Raw genomic sequence first — 20038 nt, forward strand, 5'->3', positions numbered from 1 at the left:
AGAAATTGCTTAAGGATGGTTTTGGGTACCCGGCTAACTGACCGTTTGTCAAATGATAGGCTTTATGAAAAATATGGCTCAATACCGCTCTCTAGGGCTATAATGAAAGAAACGTTGAGGTGGTTAGGGTACGTTGTGCCGATGAAGGATGACAGATTGCTGAAGATTGTTCTTTTCGGCCAACCATCTAGGGCTAAATAGAAAGCAGGTTGTCCCCGTCTGGGTTGGGAGGACGTCATAAAGAAAGATCTAAAGGAAATGGGAACTTCGTGGGCGGGTGTAAAAAGGGAGGCTTTGAATAGATTGGGGCGGAGGAGGAGCGTGCGTCGCTGTGTTTGCCTCAGGCGGCTTGGTGCTGTGGTGAGTTGTTAGTAGTAATAGTAGTAGTTTTTTAGTCTCTCGTAGTGTGTGTTGTCTGAAACTTATGATTTGTTGTGTTTGGTTTACTATTTTGGGCTTTTTGAACTAGGGTTCTTAGCCCTTCGTAGGTGTTTGTTGCATGAAACTTATGATTTTTGATGTGTAGTTTTCTACTTTGGACTTTTCTGTGCTAGGTTTCATAGCCTTTTGTAGGCTTGTGTTGTATGAAACTTATGATGTGGGATGTATAGTTTACTATTTCCTACTTTTATGAGCTAGGTTTCTTAGTATTTCGTAGGTGTGTGTTGTCTGAAACTTATGATTTGGAATGTCTGGTTTACTATTTTTGACTTTTCTGAGCTAGTTTTCTTAGTATTTCGTAGGTGTGTGGTGTCTGAAACTTATGATTTGGAATGTCTGGTTTACTATTTTGGACTTTTCTGAGCTAGGCTGCTTAGTATTTCGTTGATGTGTTTTGTCTGAAACTTATGACATGGGATGAGTAATTTGCTATTTCCGGCTTTTATGAGCTAGTTTTCATAGTCTTTCGAAGGTGTGTGCTGCCTGAAACCTATGATTTGGGATATGTGGTTTACTACTTTGGACTTTTCTGAGCAATGTTTTTTAGTCTTTCTTAGGTGTTTGCTGCCCGAAACCTATGATTTGGGATGGGTGGTTTGCTATTTTTGACTTTTCTGAGCTAGGTTTCTTAGTATTTCGTAGGTGTGTGTTGTCTGAAACTTATGATTTGACTATTTTGGACTTTTCTGAGTTAGGTTTCTTTCTCCCTCATAGGTATGTGTGTTCTGAAATTGATGATTTGGGGTTTGTGGCTTGCTATTTTGGACGTTTCTTAATCATATTTCTTAGCATTTTGTTGGTATGTTAGGACTGAAAACTAGTATATGGATTTGCTAATTTGCTACTTCTGACTTTTCTGAGATATGCTTACTATCAATTTGTTTGTGCGTTCTTTATTAAAATTAGTCTTTGGGAGTAGTGGTTTGCTATTTATTACTTTTCTGAGCCAATCTGCCTAGTCTTTCGTAGTTGTGTGTTGACTTAAACCTATGACTTGGGATGAGTAGTATACTATTTTTGACTTTTCTGAGCTAGGTTTCTTAGTATTTCATAGGTGTGTGTTGTCTGAAACTTATGATGTGGTATTTTTACTTGTGTGAAAATCTCTTGTTTCTTCCTTCCTTTGCTAAGTTTCTTCTCATGTCGTGTGTTTGTTGCTGGAAACTTATGATTTCGTATTTTTACTTATGCTGGTTCAGGATTTTACTTGTGTGAAAGTCTGCTGTTTCTTGCTTCCTTTGCTAGGTCTCTTCTCATGTTGTCTGTTTGTTGATGGAAACTTGTGATTTGGTATTTTTACTTATGCTGGTTCATCATTTTACTTGTTTTAAAGTCTGTTGTTTCTTGCTTCCTTTGCTAGGTTTCTTCTCATGTCGTGTGTGTGTTGTTGGAAACTTATGACCTTGCTCATCTTTTCCCAAAGTCACTCGATCAAAGTCACCCATTTTGTTCAGCATGGTCGAAAAATACAATAACTCTGTCTTTGAGGATGACTTAATCCCCACAGTCCCCAGGGGAAGGGCTTCAATTTATGAGCTTTGCCCAATGTTTACATATAGTACTAGTTATTGGGAGGTATACAGACGTTTTCAGGAGGGATTTTTTTCTGTTGGGGGGGGGGGGGGGTTCAGGGGTTACGAATGAGGATATTTCCATGGAGGAAGTTTTCATGGGGAAGTAACGTTGCTATGAAGGGGGCGCCGGATTTCCCACCATTATTTAAAAAAACGATCAGAAATTAGATAAAAAAACAAGTTTTTTCAACTGAAACTAAGGTGCAACATCAAAACCTAAAAACGAACAAAAATTACAAAGTATATGAGGGGGTTTGCTCCCTATTCAATACCTTGCTCTTTTCACTATTTTTTTTTTTTTTTAGTACTTTTATAAGAGCTATTTATTCTAATTAAATGGCCTTTGTGAGTAAGGGGTCATTCTTAAAGAATTGGAACAACATTCGATCTTTAGCGTAAAGAGCGAGGTATTGACTAGGGGATAAACCCCCTAATATACGTAATAAAAATATAAAAGTATTGAAGTTCGTTACGTAAGTTAATTCGTAAGTTACGTACATTTATTGCTAATAAAAACGTTTGTAAATAAAATTGAAAGCTCAAGTGCCATTTTTAAGTAATCAAAAAAATTAGAGGGAAACTAGGCCCCCTCCTCTACCCCTTTTTGCTCAAAATCGTCCGATCAACATTTCGAGAAAGCCATTTAGCCAAAAAAAAAGCAAAATTAACATGCAAATTTCTTTTTAATTATTCATGTAAGGTGAGCCAAAATCAAAACTGCATTAATTCAAAAACGTTCAGAAATTAAATAAAAACAGGTTTTTTTAATAAATGCCTCGCTCTTTACGCTAAAGTTCTCTTAGTACTTTCATAAGAGCTATTTATTCTAATTAACGGCCTTTGTGATTAAGGGGTCATTTTTACAGAATTGGAACAAGATTCGAACTTTAGTGTAAAGAGTTAGGCATTGACTAGGGGGGCAAACCGCCTAATATTCGTAATAAAAATGTACGAATATAAAATTTCGTTACGTAAGTTAATTCGTAAGTTACGTATATTTATTTCTAATAAAAACGTTCGTAAATAAAATTAAACAACTTTCGAGAAAGCCAGTTAGCCACAAAAAAAAAATTAATATGCCAATTTCTTTTTTAATTATTCATTTACGGTGAGCCAAAGTCAAAACCTGCATTAATTTAAAAACATTCAGAAATTAAATAAAAAAAAAAACGTTTTTTAACTGAAAGTAAGGAGCGACATTAAAACTTAAAACGAAGAGAAATTATTCCGTATATGAAAGGGGCTGTCCCCTCCTCAACGACTAGCTCTTTACGCTAAAGTTTGACTTTTTCTCACAACTCTAACTTTCTATTTAAAAAAAAAAAAAAAAAAAAAAAAAAAAAAAAAAAAAAAAAACAAGTACATTGTTAGAACCACCTTGTCCGAAACCCCTGCCCGAAAATAGAGTTTTGAGAAAGAGTTAAGCCTTAGCGTAGAGAGCGAGGCGTTGAGGAGGGGACAGCCCCTTTCAAAATTTCTCGGTAAAAACGCTATTCCCTTAATGCCACATTAGGGGACTTCGAAATTACAGTATACACTTATCAAATCCTATGAAATAGGGGAAACGATGTTCTGCGTAATAGTATATTAAAGTCCCAGCTCAACCCTAGAAACGGTCAACCCTGGTCACCTAGTAAGTGAAAAGGTGTGCCTGAAAATCTGAAATTCGGGGAGCAAATTTTGAGTCACGTTTACAAAAAACTTCAACGTACCCACGTGAGGGATTAGGATTAAAGTCCCTCCAAAGCTACACTAACCTGTCCTAAAGTATTATGGTAGCATGAGGAGATAGCATAAATAAGTGATTCTGTGCCTTGGAATTTTATTTAGACTCCGAGAATTGACTTTCTTTAGTCACAGGTTATAATCTCAAAGAATAATCCCTTATTTTGTTAACACTGAGGTTTAATGTCGCTGCTAGATTAGGTGGAAAACCTTTTCTGCTGTTGGGTTTTAACATCTCGTTCAAATGGAAATATTCTTTGCATAATTTCGTTCAAAGCTAGAAAAATTTATGTTACTAATAATTTTTGTTAATAGCAGCTTGTGTTTTCTCTTTTTAATACCCACAACATTAAATATTATATTTTCCAATTTATTTTAATATTATATTTTTTATTGTAATATTTTATTATATAATATTATATTATTATTTTTATTATTTTATTAACATTTGTTTTTATTAATATTTTATTATTTTATTTAATATTTTATTATATTTTTAATATTATATTTTCCAATTTTCCAATTTAATATATATTTTCCAAAATAAATATTATATTTTCTTTAATAAATATATTTTTCAATTTCCATTAAATTCACCTTAGAAAGGGAATCCCTTTACCTTAAGCCCTTTGTGCTAAGCTACATTTTCCGAGAAAATAATAAAATCTTGTCTTAGGTGTTCGCTCTATGGCCAAAGATTAAATTCAAAGTTCAACTACCTCCTATACTTGTTAGCAAGTGGATTAGCATTAATCCACTGTTGCATGTTTTTTATCAAATCCTTGCTTTCGTACTGCCTCGTCGGTTTCTTTACATTAGAATTGTACAAATCATTTTTTAACTGAAGGGCATTTCCTATGTTTACAAGACGGTTTCTGGGTGTGTTGAGCAGTTGAGTGGAATCAGTTGGGATCTTGGTAGTGATGGATTTAACAACAAGCACCATGTCTATGGATGTTTCGGAAGAGGTTCCTTCCAACTCGGAAGAACATACCAATTCATGTGCAGTATTGAATAGTGGAGATGACCCTCTAGTTCATGAACAAATTAACGGTCTGTCCTTTCACATTTTTGATTTTTTCAAGTACTGTAATAAACAAAAATAAATAAATTCAAAAACAATCAGTTCAAAATAAAATAAATAGGAAAAGTTAAGAAAGAAGAAAAATCAATACTTCAATGTATATTAGTGGCGGCAGCGAAGGCACTTCAATCTGGATACAAATGAGAGAATAGAAGTGAATGAACCTATTCATTATTTCTTTTTCTGTATTAAATATATTGCTTAACAATTTAAAACCAACAACAGTGGCAACACCATTCCTAGAACTAGAACAAAATTAACTAACAGATATATCTGGGCGCTTCTAGCACCCCAATGTGTGTCCAGAAATTCCACACCTACGAGAATTTTTGCCAATTTTTATATTTGTAAGTTTTTTAAGAAACGGTTTAATAAAAAGAACAAAAATCGTCCGAAACAACCCCAGAGTACGGGGTTGTTTCGGACATTCCATGGGTTGCTTCGGGCAGCTTGTAATATAGTTATAAAACATTCAATTATTATTAAAATTCTTAATACAAAACTTCTTTAGCGAATGTTAAACTTAAACGGCTTATAGGCTTTACCATTGTGAGCTTTGCTCTTGTTAAAACCGGTTTACCCGTAAATTGAATCGACGGTGACAAAATCAAGAATCAATCAACGCATGGGAAATATATAATATGGGCTAGATATTTGGGTAAGGTTAGGAAGGTTAGGTTATGTTAAAACTGAAATTTGCATCAAAAGCGAGTATTATATTTGGAAAGAGCATAAAAAAGGCATCGAATAGTATGTTCACTTAGTCGTCACCGTCAGAAATGTGGATTGCTTCATATTTACCTCAACAGCAAAGCCGTAGCCTATATCGTTGCGATAAACACAAATGCGATGTATCGGATGCTGTAAATGGCCTTTGTACCTCCCTTTGGGCTCGTCTCTTCACTCCTGGGGTTATTTGACAAATCGGGGTTGTTTCGGACACTTTCAGAAAGTCGTCCGAACAAACCCGACTATGGCGTCCAAATCAACCCCACACAGACCATTCCTAAGAAATTGCTTCTAGAAAAAAAATGTTAAGGTGAGTCCAATTTGTGACTCGCTTTAGCTAGTGACATGGTAAGGCTAAGTACCTGCCAACACTCAACTATGTACTCACGTAAATAGCACAGCTACAAAGCCTGGCGCACATTAGTGGAAATAAAAATAATGCCTTAAAAAGTGTTTCAAAGGGAATATCTTTGAAACGCGTGCTCTGAAACTTTTGCGCGAAGTCGGCCACTCGTCAGTACTTGATCCTGATTTTTGGCAGAATATTTCGGGCGAAACTGGATTTTATAATAGCAGTGTCCAAACCAACCCATGTCCGAAACAACCCCTAGCTCCCCTAGACCTTTGTCATAAAAATTCAAAACTCTAATAAAAGAACAGGGATTATAATTTATGCATCAAAATAATCTGCTGTTAACATTGATCTAAGAAGCCTAACGTTCATTAATTTTGAGTTTAGCTATCTTAAGAGGGTTCTTAAGAGGATTCGGTACTTTAAAAACCATTTTTTTAGCCTCAACGTCGGCTGACTGTCTCAAAGGCAAAGGGTCCATTAGCGAATTTTCCCAAGAGACTACTTACCATTTGAAACCTATTGAGGATTTGTGATTTGATTATAAAATTTGATTGAAAAGACAGTGGAATTCTGTCGGCACACTTTTCAATCAAAGCGGGTTGCACTACAGAAAATTTGAAGAGCTGTCAAACTGATCAAATGAAATTTCTTTTGAAGTGATTTTGGGCATTTTCCTAGCAGGTATACCAAGAGCGGATCCAGGATTTTTTTTTGGGGGGGGGGTACTAATTTTTGACTAAGTTTTCGACTAATTTTACTAATTTTTACCTAGGTTTTACTAATTTTCGACTCGGTCAAAAAATTTTTTTTTTTGGGGGGGGGGTTCAAACCCGGGAACCCCCCCCCCCCCTGGATACGGCCTTGAGGTATATTATAACTTTTTTAGGGACAACCCTTTCCTGAATCTTAAGAAGGAAATTATTCTCCATTTGATCGAAAAAACAAAGTTTACACTTTCTAATGATATAGTTTTTTAAAATTGAGTATATTTATCTCCAGCACAAAACAAGAGAAGTTGAAAGGTTTCTCTAAGATTTTAGGGCAAGCAGATGTTGGCTTTTAGTTTTCTACCCGTTTATTCGGACCGCTTATCCAAGCTCGACAAGTTATGGCAAGACCACCCAATCAATACTAAATAGTTTGGCCTCACAAACTAAAAAAAAGTTTATAATGAACTAGATATGTTGAATCTTTATGGTCAGGGGTGTAGCTCCAGCATTTTTATTGAGGGGACAAAAAAAGTTCCACATCCAGAAAGTCAAGGGGCATGGGCTATATAATAGCTTTTTTCCAATTTATTGGGGGGCAAAGGCCCCCCTTGCCACCCCCAAACGACGCCACTGTTTATGGTATCGAATCCCATTAACGTAAGAAAATTGAAATAATTGGATAAAGTAGGAGAAACCTATGCGAACAAAAGTGTGTCATCTTGATGAAAACTATAAAACATATTATGAAACGTATTTTTCTATTTTTGTGGAGGGCTCTAAGGGGCTACCGTATTCAGTCAGCTGACACAGATTATGGGTTGGAATCTCTCGAAAAATAACTTCTAATGCCTCCAGCAAAGTGCCATTTTCCCCAATTTTAAGCCACAAAGCAACAATCTTTGCCCGAATAGGCACAAAATGCTGTGATATGCTCACATCGTCTCTATGCTTAGACGATGTCTTAATTGTCTTCGTGATATGCTTAATTGTCTTAAAACTATGTATATGGTGTCTTGAATTTACACTGTCTATAACTAATAAACTGTTATTATAGACCGTTCAACCAATAAAACTAACGGTTTAACAATATTTCATAATTCCTCACCAGGTATTAGAGGTAACATCAGTTATTTTATTTTGTAATTGTGTGTTTCGGGAGGGAGGTATTTAAAATTTCAAAGACTGAATTTTAGGCCCAAAATTCAAATCTTCCATAAAGAGGGCTCCCTTCAGTTGGAGGGACATTTTTGGACCAAGTATGCAAAATGGCGGGCTTATAACCTTTCAGAGAAATGTTACAAAAAGTAAGATTTTTGAAATAAAAATGGCATACAAGGGCTTATTTTTTGGCCTTTTTTTGAGCAATTAAATTTCCATTCAAAATTTTTGAGGGATTATTTGTAACAAAAACACCTAAAATTATCAAATGGATCGAGGGGCTAAGACCACATGTACTGGAAATGGTCCGTTCTGTACAGATACATTTTAGTAGATAAGTCAGGCATATTGCACGTTGCACCTTAGAAAACCCCAATCACGATGGGAATTTGAATCTATGCGACTGCAGGCCTAAACTGCATGATCCGTCCAAACCTCAGCATTTACTGCTTATTTTTCGGCATAAATACTGGTATTTTGGGCTTTTTTAAAGCAAGGATCATGCAAGGAATTCAAATGTGTGTATCTTCAGTGAACCTTTTAGCAGCGTTCCAGGTCAGAAATTTAAGAAATTCTTTCACCTTTGAAGCATAATGTGTGCTTGTCTTTTGGATAAGTCTTTACTGTAAGTACTACGGTCAATTTTTCAATACAATTTAATGTATTACAGAGGATTAAGTTAGATTTCAAATTATACAGTTTCCTGGAATTTAGCATTTTGTGCTAAACAAACTTTTCGGAAAGAAATACCACTTTTAATAGGAGATACAACGTCAATAAATGCTATTATTAGACCAAAAGAAAATGCTTGATCAGTTTTAAGTTTATGAGATAAAGGATTTGGTAAGACAAAATGGGAAATTATTAAAACAATCCAAACTACATAAAACAACTGAATAGAAAATTTAAAATAAAACGGGCTAACCGAGCCAGGGGCAAACCCAGGGGGGAGTGGGCATACATCCCCCCCCCCCCCTTCGAGATTTGGAACATGTGTCCCGTAGGGTCGACATTCTTATAGCTCTTGAGTAATACAAAAAGATAATGTACGCTGTAAATCTATTGTGATGAGGATAAAAACTGAATGGCTTATTCATTTTATAGAATAAAATTTAAAACAAAATTATCATAAAAGCTAACCAAATTCATTATATAGAGGTCTAAGCTTGTGTTTGTTAATTAGTCGTCCATCATTCCAAACCGGAAATCAACTATTATAGACTTTTTCAAAACGAAATAGTTGGTTGATAGCTGACCTTGGTTGACTGATAAAAACCTTAGTTGTAATGGGAAGTAATTAAAATACTTAAGGGGGCAAGGTTATGATGGAGCTTAATCTATGGGTGGCCAGTTTTAAGGTTTTGCTGCTATACTCCGTGAAAGTTTTTCCCATGCAGTCTATGTTCACTGGGCAAGCCCCCCCCCTTTAACCATAGCCCGTGTCATTCATACACCATACCTGTTATAAGAAATTGTCTAGGAACTTCTTAAGAAATATAACTTCTTTAGAATTTCAACCAACAACTCTGCAATTTTCAAAATAATTGTTCAAGAAAGTAATCTTATCACAGGGACAAAAATAATAAGATTGAGCACATTTTGTGAGACTAGATGGGTGGAGCACCTAAAAGCAATCATCTTGTTTAAAGAGATGTTCATTATTATCTGTAAGGCTACAAGGGAAATTCAAGAACTTCCTGATTCAGATTCTGATTCTTCAAGCAAAGCTTATTCTTTGCTGTCTGCTATTGAGAGATGCAGTTTGGTTGCAGCTATGGTTACTGTCAGTAAAGTTTTTAGTCTGTCTCACAATTTGTCGACATCTTTGCAATCAGAAACAATAGATCTCTTATGCTTTCTTAAACACGCTGAAAAACTTAAGGGCAAGGTTAGAGACAAGAGAAAGAGGAATAAAGCTGTGTTTCATCCACTTTTTTCTGAGGGCACTGAACTTTGTCAAGATTATGAAATCAGCATTAGAGTGCTCCAAAACAAACCTTGAAATAATTGCGCAACAGCGTCAGAGGATCCTGAAATGTATTACCGACTTTTTGTGTTTATTCCATTTATGGACTACTTTCTGCAGCAGCTGCTACAGCTATTCCTTAGCCACAGAAAGTTCCTGGAGTCACTCCAATAGGAACTACAATAGCTACTTCCTCAGTACTGTCTTTCCTTCGAGGAAGAAAAAATATCGGATATATCGGATACTCTGACTAATTTTTGGTATCTTACTACAGACAGCTATAGAGGAAGCTTGCAAGCTGAGTTAGCTCTGTGGAGGAGAATGTGAATACAGTCGGTAAACGTGGTACCAAAATATTTCATAACCGGCTTAAAAGAATTTTTTTTTCCTCTTGAGTGTAGGCTATATATATATATATATTTTTTTTTTGTATCTTGAGTGTATATTTTTTTTTCGTAGTTTGTGTCTTTTTTATTATATATTATATTACTTACAATATATATATATATATATATATATATATATATATATATATATATATATATATATATATATATATATATATATATATATATATATATATATATATATATATATATATATATATATATATATATATATATATATATATATATATTACTATTATATAATATTATGTATATATTAATATAGATTACTCCGTTATTTACCTTGTTGTCATTAGTGGTAAAAAGAAAAATAAAAAAATAAAAATAAGAACATTTTCTTCACTCTACATCGATTTTTGAAGATTGGCGCAAGAGTTCCTGGTACTTCTATACCTGGAGTGCCTCAGGTCAGGAACGGCTGAATGGATTGGCCTTATTATCCATACACAGGGATGTTCCAGTCAATGCAGAAGGCATTTTGGAGAAACTAGCCCGCGACAAAAAAGGCGGCTTGATTTTATATTATAATTATATGTTTACAGTGTTGTCTCAATAAAGAATATACCTTATATTCTAAAAACTGTATTTTTCCTTTTTAACCAGTACTACCATCCCTCGGTCAAAATATCCATCCCCCTCCGAAAGTTATCACTGAGTTCACCCTGAACCAAGGTAAAACAAAATATAAGCTTATTAAGCCAGATGTTTCTATTGTTTTCCCCTAAAGTTTGTTTGATTTACGGTTAATGTCACCGTGAAATTGACCAGAATTTTGCATGAACGATCTTCCAATACCTAAATATTGATATTCTGTCTTCAGACAATTTTATTTTTGAAGAATTGAAGTACTGAAACATGCAAAGGAAGACTAGAAAACAGTTTATGATTAAGACGATCCCCCACTAATTTTTCTTAGAAGGGAGGAGGGGCAAAACTCAAAAGAAAAAGAAAACTACAATGACAGAATTATGTGGACACAACAAGAAATTATAGCGGAAAACGCAAAATTTTCCTTGATATTTAGGAGGGTAGATCTACGGGCTTGAGTCATTTCCCCTTCATGCATGTGTATCTTCATGATATATCACTGAAATGTTTCAAGCGTTCAATAATGTGTTTTCAAATCCCATTTATTTATTTTTAGTGAAGAAACCTGTAAAATTTGGTCCTGAATTCTGTCGAGAAGTTTTATAGTTTGGTTCAGCCTTAGAGAAAATATATCCTTGTGTAGAAACTGCTTGTCAATCAGTAAGGTAGAGACTTTCATTTCAAACGACTGATCTAAAAATACTTGCCATTTGACCCAATTTAACCTTCAATAGGGTTCTTATAGTGTTTTATACCAATATTTAATTCTAGCATTTGGAATATGGGGACCAGCAATATACGTCGTAGAAGGACTGATTGTGCTTTTAACCTTATCCATTTATTCGTATATTGGCGCTCGGACCACAATTTTTGCTCCATCCAAACGACGAACCATGATTTTGTGGGTTGCTGCAACACCACTTGTAAGTAACTTTTGAACTCCAAGACCTTAGAACCTTAGGTCTACAATAGACCTTAGGTTCTAAGGTTCTAGAGTAGACCTAATTACTCTAAGGTTCTCGAACAGTCTTAGAACTTTATAAATTTCTGGAAATCCAGAACGAAGCAATGTAGAATACCCTTAACAGAAGGGAACAAATCGAGCTAGCATATATGCTGCCACGTCCCATACAAAGCAGTTTAAGCAGACCGCCAAATAATATGTAAATGATCTAATGTGTTTTATAGTATATTGGTAATGTCAGGTGCTTAAAATATAAGATTCAAAATACAGTGGTTGTTACGATATGGTACATAAAATATGAAATACCAGCAGCAGTGGCAGGTGAGTTGTCTAATTCTTCCGTCTACAATCAAATCACATTAAATGAAAAAGTAGGTTTTTTGCAATTGCAGTTCGAAATTAAAGCGTTGTATAGAAAGTGAACAGAAAAAAAAGTATCTTGAGTTTACATAACTAAAATTTGGATAGACCAAGGTTTACAGAAATCATCAATCAACAAAGCTGGATCGATAAGCGTTACAACTAGCTTGCTTGAAGACATTTTTTTTTTTTTTTGCAGAGAATTCATGCCGATTGTAGAAGCTCAAACTAACCTCGACTTTTGAATTAAACCTGATTCACTATGTGTAACGACTTTACTTTCAATAATTTAATTATTAGTTTAATATGCTAATACAGCTAATTTATACATTTCTTTGTCGACACCAGTAGAAAATTTGCAATCATAGCTTTCGGTGCAGCACAACTTTGGACTCATCTCTCTGGTACTGCTACCACTCCTTGGAATTTTTCCCAAAATATTTAAATGTTACTCTTCAGTTTGCGATCTTGGAAAAAAATAGTCTATATTAAACATTACTATAAAAAGTATAATTAGTATATTTATATTATTATTATTTATTGTCTTGGGATTCTTTTCAAACTTTTGGACTATTCACTGGTGAATCTTAGGACGCTTCTAAATTTTAAGATTTAACTGCCTATTATTCTTACAAGTGAAGAAAAAATAAAACATAATACAAATTTTTAAAACAAACAGAAACTTCGATGCCGTCTTCACGAAAAAAAAACTGATTAAAAAAACTATTTGACAAAATTGTCACACCTTTCAATTTCCACTGCCAAGGTGTCTAATATACAGGGACTCCATAAAAATGAAATATTTGGAGAATAGGAAATAATAGATTTGATTTTAATTTTCATATGTTCTTCAGTAAACTAAAGTTGTGTTAAAATATTTTTCGACTTCAATAGTGGTGATTTTAAGTTCATGTCCTGTGAATTTTGGGCAGATATTTAAAAATAAAAACAATTAATTTTAATTAGCGAAGTGATAATACGTATTATAGTCAGTAAGGGAATATGTTGAATTTACAACCATGAAACATTGGCCTTTCAGATATGGACATTTTTGTCTTTAAACCCATATACCATGGAACATTGCTGAATTGAAATAAATGTCCTAATGTTGCAAGTGCTTTGTTTTAGAAACTTTCTTAGAAAAGTAGTTTTAGAACATCTCTAAAAATATCAGTCTTGTTGTGTCAATTTGGATAAATCTCACTTATTTTATTAGGTGATGAGCACCCTCAGTTTTGTGGGTATATTAGTGCCCAGGGCCAACAATGGATGCAATTACGTAAAGACTCTGTGAGTATAATCCTTGATTTTTAATTAATAATCATTTATGGATTTCAGAAGTCAATATGCTAAAGTAAAGCCTTCCCTCCAACCGTTCATTTGGGGAAAGGAGGCAAAAGGGGCAGTTGCCCCTCTTAAATAATTCTAAAAACTTATAATTTATAAGTAAACGTAAAAATGAAAATAGGTGAAAACTGGTCTATGTGTTGCCGGGTTAACTTTTTGTCAAAACAAAATCAGACGGGGTTAGGAGGTACATCTTAAATTAACTTTTTATTAAATTAACGTCCATAATAAGGGTGTATTCAGGATTTTGGTTCGACGGGGGGGGGTATTTTTGTCGGAAGAGGGGTTAAAAACACATTAAAAATTTGTTTACTTACAGTTTGTTACGTTTCTTACGAGTCGGACAAAAACTTTAGGTGGGGGTTAAAACCCTGAGCCCCCCCCCCTCCCAAGATACGGCCTTGGTCAATGTGACAAAATTACGATAGCGCTAGTTTTATTTGAAGTATGATATGGGCAGGTAAGTGTAAAAAATAGATGCACGCAATGCACGCCGGCCGCCGAGAATCAGCCGGGACGAAGACAAAAAGGTGGATGACTGACTACACTTTTTTGTAACGAATATGTATAATACAGAGTAAAAAAGTTATTTTTCCTTCCAGGATTATGTGTGTATTATCAGTGATATTATAAGTGTGTATTATAAGTACATATCACAATCTTGAAATATCACAATATGTAAGAAACTGAAATAAATATTTTCACTTATGCTGTATTCTTTCTTGTCGCCTTCTGATACTAATTTTAAATTAGTACATTAATTAGTGGGTGAAATTTTAAATTTCACCGAGTACTTGAGGAACAGCTTCATCCGGCGTTGCACTTCTATCTGGAACGATCTTCCTGGGCATATTATCCCTGCAAATCCCTCTGTTGACACCTTCAAAAGAAGGTTCAATAGACATTTAAAACCTCGAGGCCATTGAAAGAGGTAAATGAATAGCGGCATATCAGATACTTTGAAGTACCTGGCGCCGTGAATATTGGAATAAAAAAAAAAAAAAAAAAAAAAAAAAAAAAAAAAATCTGAATGCAATCTTTAATGTGAAAACTAACATAAATATTCTGTTTTTCTTTAATACGGCCTTCTGTATTATTGTCATTTATTTATTTACTTGAATGTACTGTTCAAAGAGAAGCAAAGGAAAATATATTTTAAAAACCCACTCATAGGGGTATATCCCTTAATTAACAAATTAAAAGTAAAAAATTGTTCTTTACTATCTACATTGTCAGCAAGTACTTTTGATTAACCAAATGCTAATAACGTCTTTACATATTTTAATAATTTACCAAGTTTACCAAGTTTACCAAGCAAACTATCCAATAGTTTACCAAGCAAACTATCATAGTCCATTAAAAATCTGATAAAAATTCAGTAGTTGTGGGTAGTTCTTAGTTCCAATGCTAGCTTGTGCTATAGGTTTACTGGTTCAGTGAGCTTCCTAGCAAATAAATTTAATGAAAATAATTAAATAATATTTCAATAAACTAGATATATTAAGCGTTTGATTTGGTAAATGTAATCTAGCAGAGTCAAAATCCGTTCAGAATTGCGTGAAACTGAATGGCACAATTCATGGTGCTGCTGGAATAGCGCATGGTTTCCAGTACAAAATTAAAAAAAAACAAACAAGCTTTTTAACTGAAAGTAAGGAACGACGTTAAAACTTAAAACAAACAGAAATTATTCTGTATGTGAAAGGAGCTGTCCCCTCCTCAACGCCTCGCTCTTTACGCTAAAGTTTTTTATTGCTTAGAAAAATAGAGTTGTGAGAAAGTCAAACTTTAGCATAAAGAGCAAGGCGTTAAGGATGGGACAGCTCCTTTCATATACGGAATAATTTCTGTTCGTTTTAAGTTTTAACGTCGTTCCTTACTTTCAGTTAAAAAAAACTTGTTTTTTTTTTGTTTTTTTTGAACGTTTTGGAATTAATGCAGGTTTTCATTTTGGCTCACCGTACATGAATAATTAAAACACAATTTGCATATTAATTTTAATTTTATTTGGTTAAATGGCTTTCTCAAAACTTGTTTAATTTTACTTACGAACGTTTTTATTAGTAATAAATACACGTAACTTACGAATTAACTTACGTAACGGACTTCTATATTCATATATTTTTAATATGTATATTAGGGGTTCACCCCCTAGTCAATACCTCTCTCTTTAAACTAAAGTTTGAATTTTGTTCCAATTCTTTAAAAATGACCTCTTAATCACAAAGGCCGTTAATTAGAATAAATAGCTCTTATTAAAGTACTAAAAAATCTTTGGATTAAAGAGCGAGGTATTGACTAGGGGGTGAACCCAATCATATACGTAATATTTTCTGTTCGTTTTAAGTTTTGGTACTGCTCCTTACTTTCAGTTGAAAAACTTGTTTTTCTTATATTTAATTTCTGATCTTTTTTTTTAAGTAAAGCTGGGAAATCCGGCGCCCCCTTCACAGCAATTTCCCTTCCCCCGTCAACACTTCCTTCATGGAACGATCCTCCCACATATGCCCCGACTCACCCCCCCCCCCCACTACCAGAAAAAGTTACCCCTGAAAACGTCTGTGCACTTCCCAATAACCAATACTATATGTTAACATTGGGTAAAGTTCATAACTTTCAGCCCTCCCCCCGGGGACTTCAGGACATTAAGGCATCCTAAAAGACATAGTTATCATATTTTCGACCATGCTGAACACAATGGCTATCTCAAAATTTTGATCGGGTGACTTTGGGAAAAAATGAGCATGGGAGGGGGCCTAGTTGCCCTCTATTTTTTTTGGTCACTTAGAAGGGCACTAGTATTTTTAATTTCCGTTCCAATGAGCCCTCTCACGATATTATAGGACCACTGGGTCGATACGATCACCCCTGGAAAAAAAATTTAAATAAACACGCATCCGTGATCTTTCTTTTGGCAAAAAATGCAAAATTCCACATTTTTGTAGATAGGAGCTTGAAACCTCTACAGTAAGGTTCTCTGATACGCTGAATTTGATGGCGTGATTTTCATTGAGGTTCTATAACTCTTAGGGGGTCTTTCCCCCTTTTTCAAAAATCAGTCAAATTTTCTCAGGCGCGTAACTTTTGATGGGTAAGACTAAACTTGAAGAAACATATATATTTAAAATGAGCATTAAAATCTGATTCTTTTGATGTATCTATTGGTATCAAAATCCTGTTTTCTAGAGTTTCGGTTACCATTGAGCCGGGTCGCTCCTTACTTACAGTTCGTTACCGCGAACTGTTTGATTGAACATCCTGTAATGAGCCTATCCCCCCTGCTGGGCCCAGGGGTTGTGAGAAGTGAATGGGATATAGTCAGCAATGAGTTGTTGCAGACGACAGTAGTGTAACCTAATGTAAACAAGCTTTTGCTTGGTTGAAGAAGAATTTCGTATATACCCGGCTTTTTTCTGCCGGATCTGCCACTAATGTTAGTAGAAGGGGGGGTACCAGCGCGGTCCCTCACCCCTGCTGCCACCTACAACTTTTTTTAACACCATATATTGGCACGAGAACCACGTGGTTTATGGTTTTTGTCAGTAAGAATTTGAAAAAACAGGAATTTTGTCACATTTATGGATGTTTTCATGGATGGTTATGTGTGTTGTTCAATTTATTTGATGTTTTTCTCGGATGTCAACATAAAATTAAGTATGTTTTATGGTTTCTGTCAGTGAGAATTTGAAAAACAGGAATTTTCTCACTTTTATGTCTGTTTTCATTGTTTTTGTCAGTGAGAATTTGAAAAAACAGGATGTTTTATGGTTTTTGTCAGTGAGAATTTGAAAAACAGGAACTTTCTCACTTGGAAAACCATAAACCACGTGGTGCTGTCACGAGTCAGAACACCTGTGCTGTCGACCTCAATTCAACTATCGTGAATCAATAATTCCCCTTAGAAACAACAAATTAATTTTCCCTTTCTTGACAGATCAATCAATCAATGACATCATCTTTCAGACTTTAAAAATTTTCGCCCTAGAAACATTTCTCCAGGACTAGATCCAAGTCATTAATGTCTTTGCCTCGGAAACAGTTCTACTGATCGAACTCCAAATGATATTAATAACCAAAGGCCATGGAAACAATTAGGCAAGAAACATCTTAGCAATGAATTGTTTTAGCGCGCGAGAAGGTTTCCTATTAATTTCAAATGCGTTAGCACAGAGATGCCAATAACATAGGAACACGCTGAATTGGCGTTTAGGGGTTATTTGGGCGAAACCGTTTTAGACAGGTTATGGAACTATTTCGGCGAAACAGATAGAGACATTTTAAAAGAAGATTTTTGAAGAGATTTTAGAAGAGAATTTAAAGGTGAAACTCTGTGGTCGTTATAATACACAAGTTTCATTTGAACAGTGTTGTGAGGTCCTCTAACCCAACCCCAAAGGGTTCCAACCCCGAAGGAAGCCCCCGGTCCTCAAAGGCCCCCCCCAGCGCCCCCAGGCCCACCCCCGGGCCCCAAAAGTCCCCCCCCCGGCCCCAACGGCCCCCCCCGCCCCCCAAAGGCCCACCCAGAGCCCCAAAGGCCCTCCCTGTGCCCCAAAGGTCCTCCACCGGTCCCCAAAGGCCCATCGAGCTCCCAAAGGACCAACCGTGTCCCAAAGGCCCTCCACCCGTCCCCAAATGTCTCCCAGGCACCCAAAGGCCCTCCCGGCACCCCCAAGGCCCACCCCGACCCCCCAATGCCCGCCCCGGCCCCCCCCAGCCCATCCTCTGGTCCCCAAAGATCCACCGAGCTCCCAAAGGACCCCCGACCCTCACGGGACCCATAGACCCTCAAAGGTTCTCCCCGAGCATCCGTCTTTCGTTGATGTGTGTTGTCTGAAACCTATGATTTGGGATGTGTAGTTTGCTACTTCAGGCTTTTCTGGGCTAAGGTTTCCTAGTATTTCCTAGGTGAATGTTGTCTGAAACCAATAGTTTGGGATGAGTCGTTTGCTATTTCAGGCTTTTATGAGCTAGGTTTCTTAGCCTTTCGTTGGTGTGTGTTGAGTGAAACTGATGATTTGGGATATGTAGTTTGCTATTTTTGACTTTTCTGAGTTGGATTTCTTAGTCTTTCATAGGTGTGTGGTGTCTCAAACCTATGATTTGGGATGTGTAGTTTGCTATTTTCGACTTTTATGAGCTGGATTTCTTAGCCATTCATAGGTATGCGTTGTCAGAAAATTATGATTTGGGATGTATAGTTTGCTATTTCAGGCTTTTCTGAGCTAAGGTTTTCTAGTATTTCGTTGGTGAATGTTGTCTGAAACCAATAGTTTGGGATGAATAGTTTGCTATTTTTGACTTTTCTGAACTAGGTTTCTTAGTCTTTCGTTGGTGTGTGTTGACTGAAACCGATGATTTGGGATATGTAGTTTGCTATTTTTGACTTTTCTGAGCTGGATTTCTTAGTCTTTCATAGGTGTGTGTTGTATGAAACCTATGATTTGGGATATGTAATTTGCTATTTCCGACTTTTCTGAGCTAGGTTTCTTAGCCATTCATAGGTATGAGTTGTCAGAAAATTATGATTTGGGATTTATAGTTTGCTATTTCAGGCTTTTCTGAGCTAAGGTTTTATAGTATTTCAGAGGTGAATGTTGACTGAAAACAAAAGTCTGGGATGAATAGTTTTCTATTTTTGACTTTTCTGAGCTAGGTTTCTTAGTAGTTCGTTGGTGGGTGTGGACTGAAACCAATGATTTGGGATGTGTAGTTTGCTATTTTTGAATTGTCTGAGCTGGATTTCTTATTCTTTCATAGGTGTTTGTTGTCTGAAACATATGATTTGTGGTGTGTGATTTGCTAATTTTTACTATTATGAGAAGTATTTCTTATACTTTAATAGTTGTTTGTTGTATGAAACATATATTTTTTGATGACTAGTTTGCTATTTTTGACTTTTCTGATCTAGGTTTCTTAGCCGTTCATAGGTGAGTGTTGTCTGTATCCTATGATTTGGGATATGTAATTTGCTAATTCCGACTTTTCATAACCGGATTTCTTAGTCTTTCGTAGGTGTGTGGTGTCTGACACCATTGATTTGGAGTGTATGGATTGCTATTTTTTTAACCTGTCTGAACTGGATTTCTTAGCCCTTCATGGGTATGTTTTGACTAAAAACTATGATTTAAGGTGGTTAATTTGCTATTTTCTACTTTTATGGGCTAGATTTCTTAGAATATCATATGTGTGTACTTTCAGAAAATTATGATTTGGGAGGTATAGTTTTCTTTTTGGACATCTAATATCAAGGATTATTATACTCTAATATGTTATTGTTGTATGAAACTTATGGATTTGGATTAATCTTTTTGTATTTCAGACTATTCTTAGCTAAGGTTTATTAGTAATACGTAGGTGAATGCTGTCTGAAACTTATGATTTGGGATATGTAAATTACTCTTTCGGGCTTTTCTGAGTTGGATTTCTTAGTCTTTCATAGGTGTGTAGTGTCTGAAACCTCTGATTTGGGATGTGTAGTTTGCTATTTTCAGCTTTTCTGAGCTAGGTTTCTTAGCCTTTCATAGGTATGTGTTGTCAGAACATTATGATTTGGGATGTGTAGTTTGCTATTTCAGGCTTTTCTGAGCTAAGGTTTTCTAGTATTTCGTAGGTGAATGTTGTCTGAAACCA

The 20038-nt window shown here is 35.4% G+C and overlaps 1 protein-coding gene across 1 annotated transcript in view; it reads left to right on the forward strand.

Annotated features, from left to right (window-relative positions):
* The first annotated feature begins 4575 nt into the window (after nucleotides 1-4575).
* LOC148951037 (uncharacterized) overlaps nucleotides 4576-20038 on the forward strand; it is a 28150-nt gene continuing 12687 nt past the window's right edge. The window contains exons 1-3 of the mRNA XM_089090982.1: nucleotides 4576-4793; nucleotides 11509-11660; nucleotides 13278-13351. Coding sequence (XP_088947108.1) covers nucleotides 4664-4793; nucleotides 11509-11660; nucleotides 13278-13351 — 356 coding nt within the window. The 5' untranslated portion in view covers nucleotides 4576-4663. The remainder of the gene's footprint in view (nucleotides 4794-11508; nucleotides 11661-13277; nucleotides 13352-20038) is intronic.

The sequence above is a fragment of the Artemia sp. Qi Xiang Cuo genome, chromosome 6 (assembly GCF_049724085.1).
Source record: "Artemia sp. Qi Xiang Cuo chromosome 6, ASM4972408v1, whole genome shotgun sequence".
Classification (NCBI taxonomy): domain Eukaryota; kingdom Metazoa; phylum Arthropoda; class Branchiopoda; order Anostraca; family Artemiidae; genus Artemia; species Artemia sp. Qi Xiang Cuo.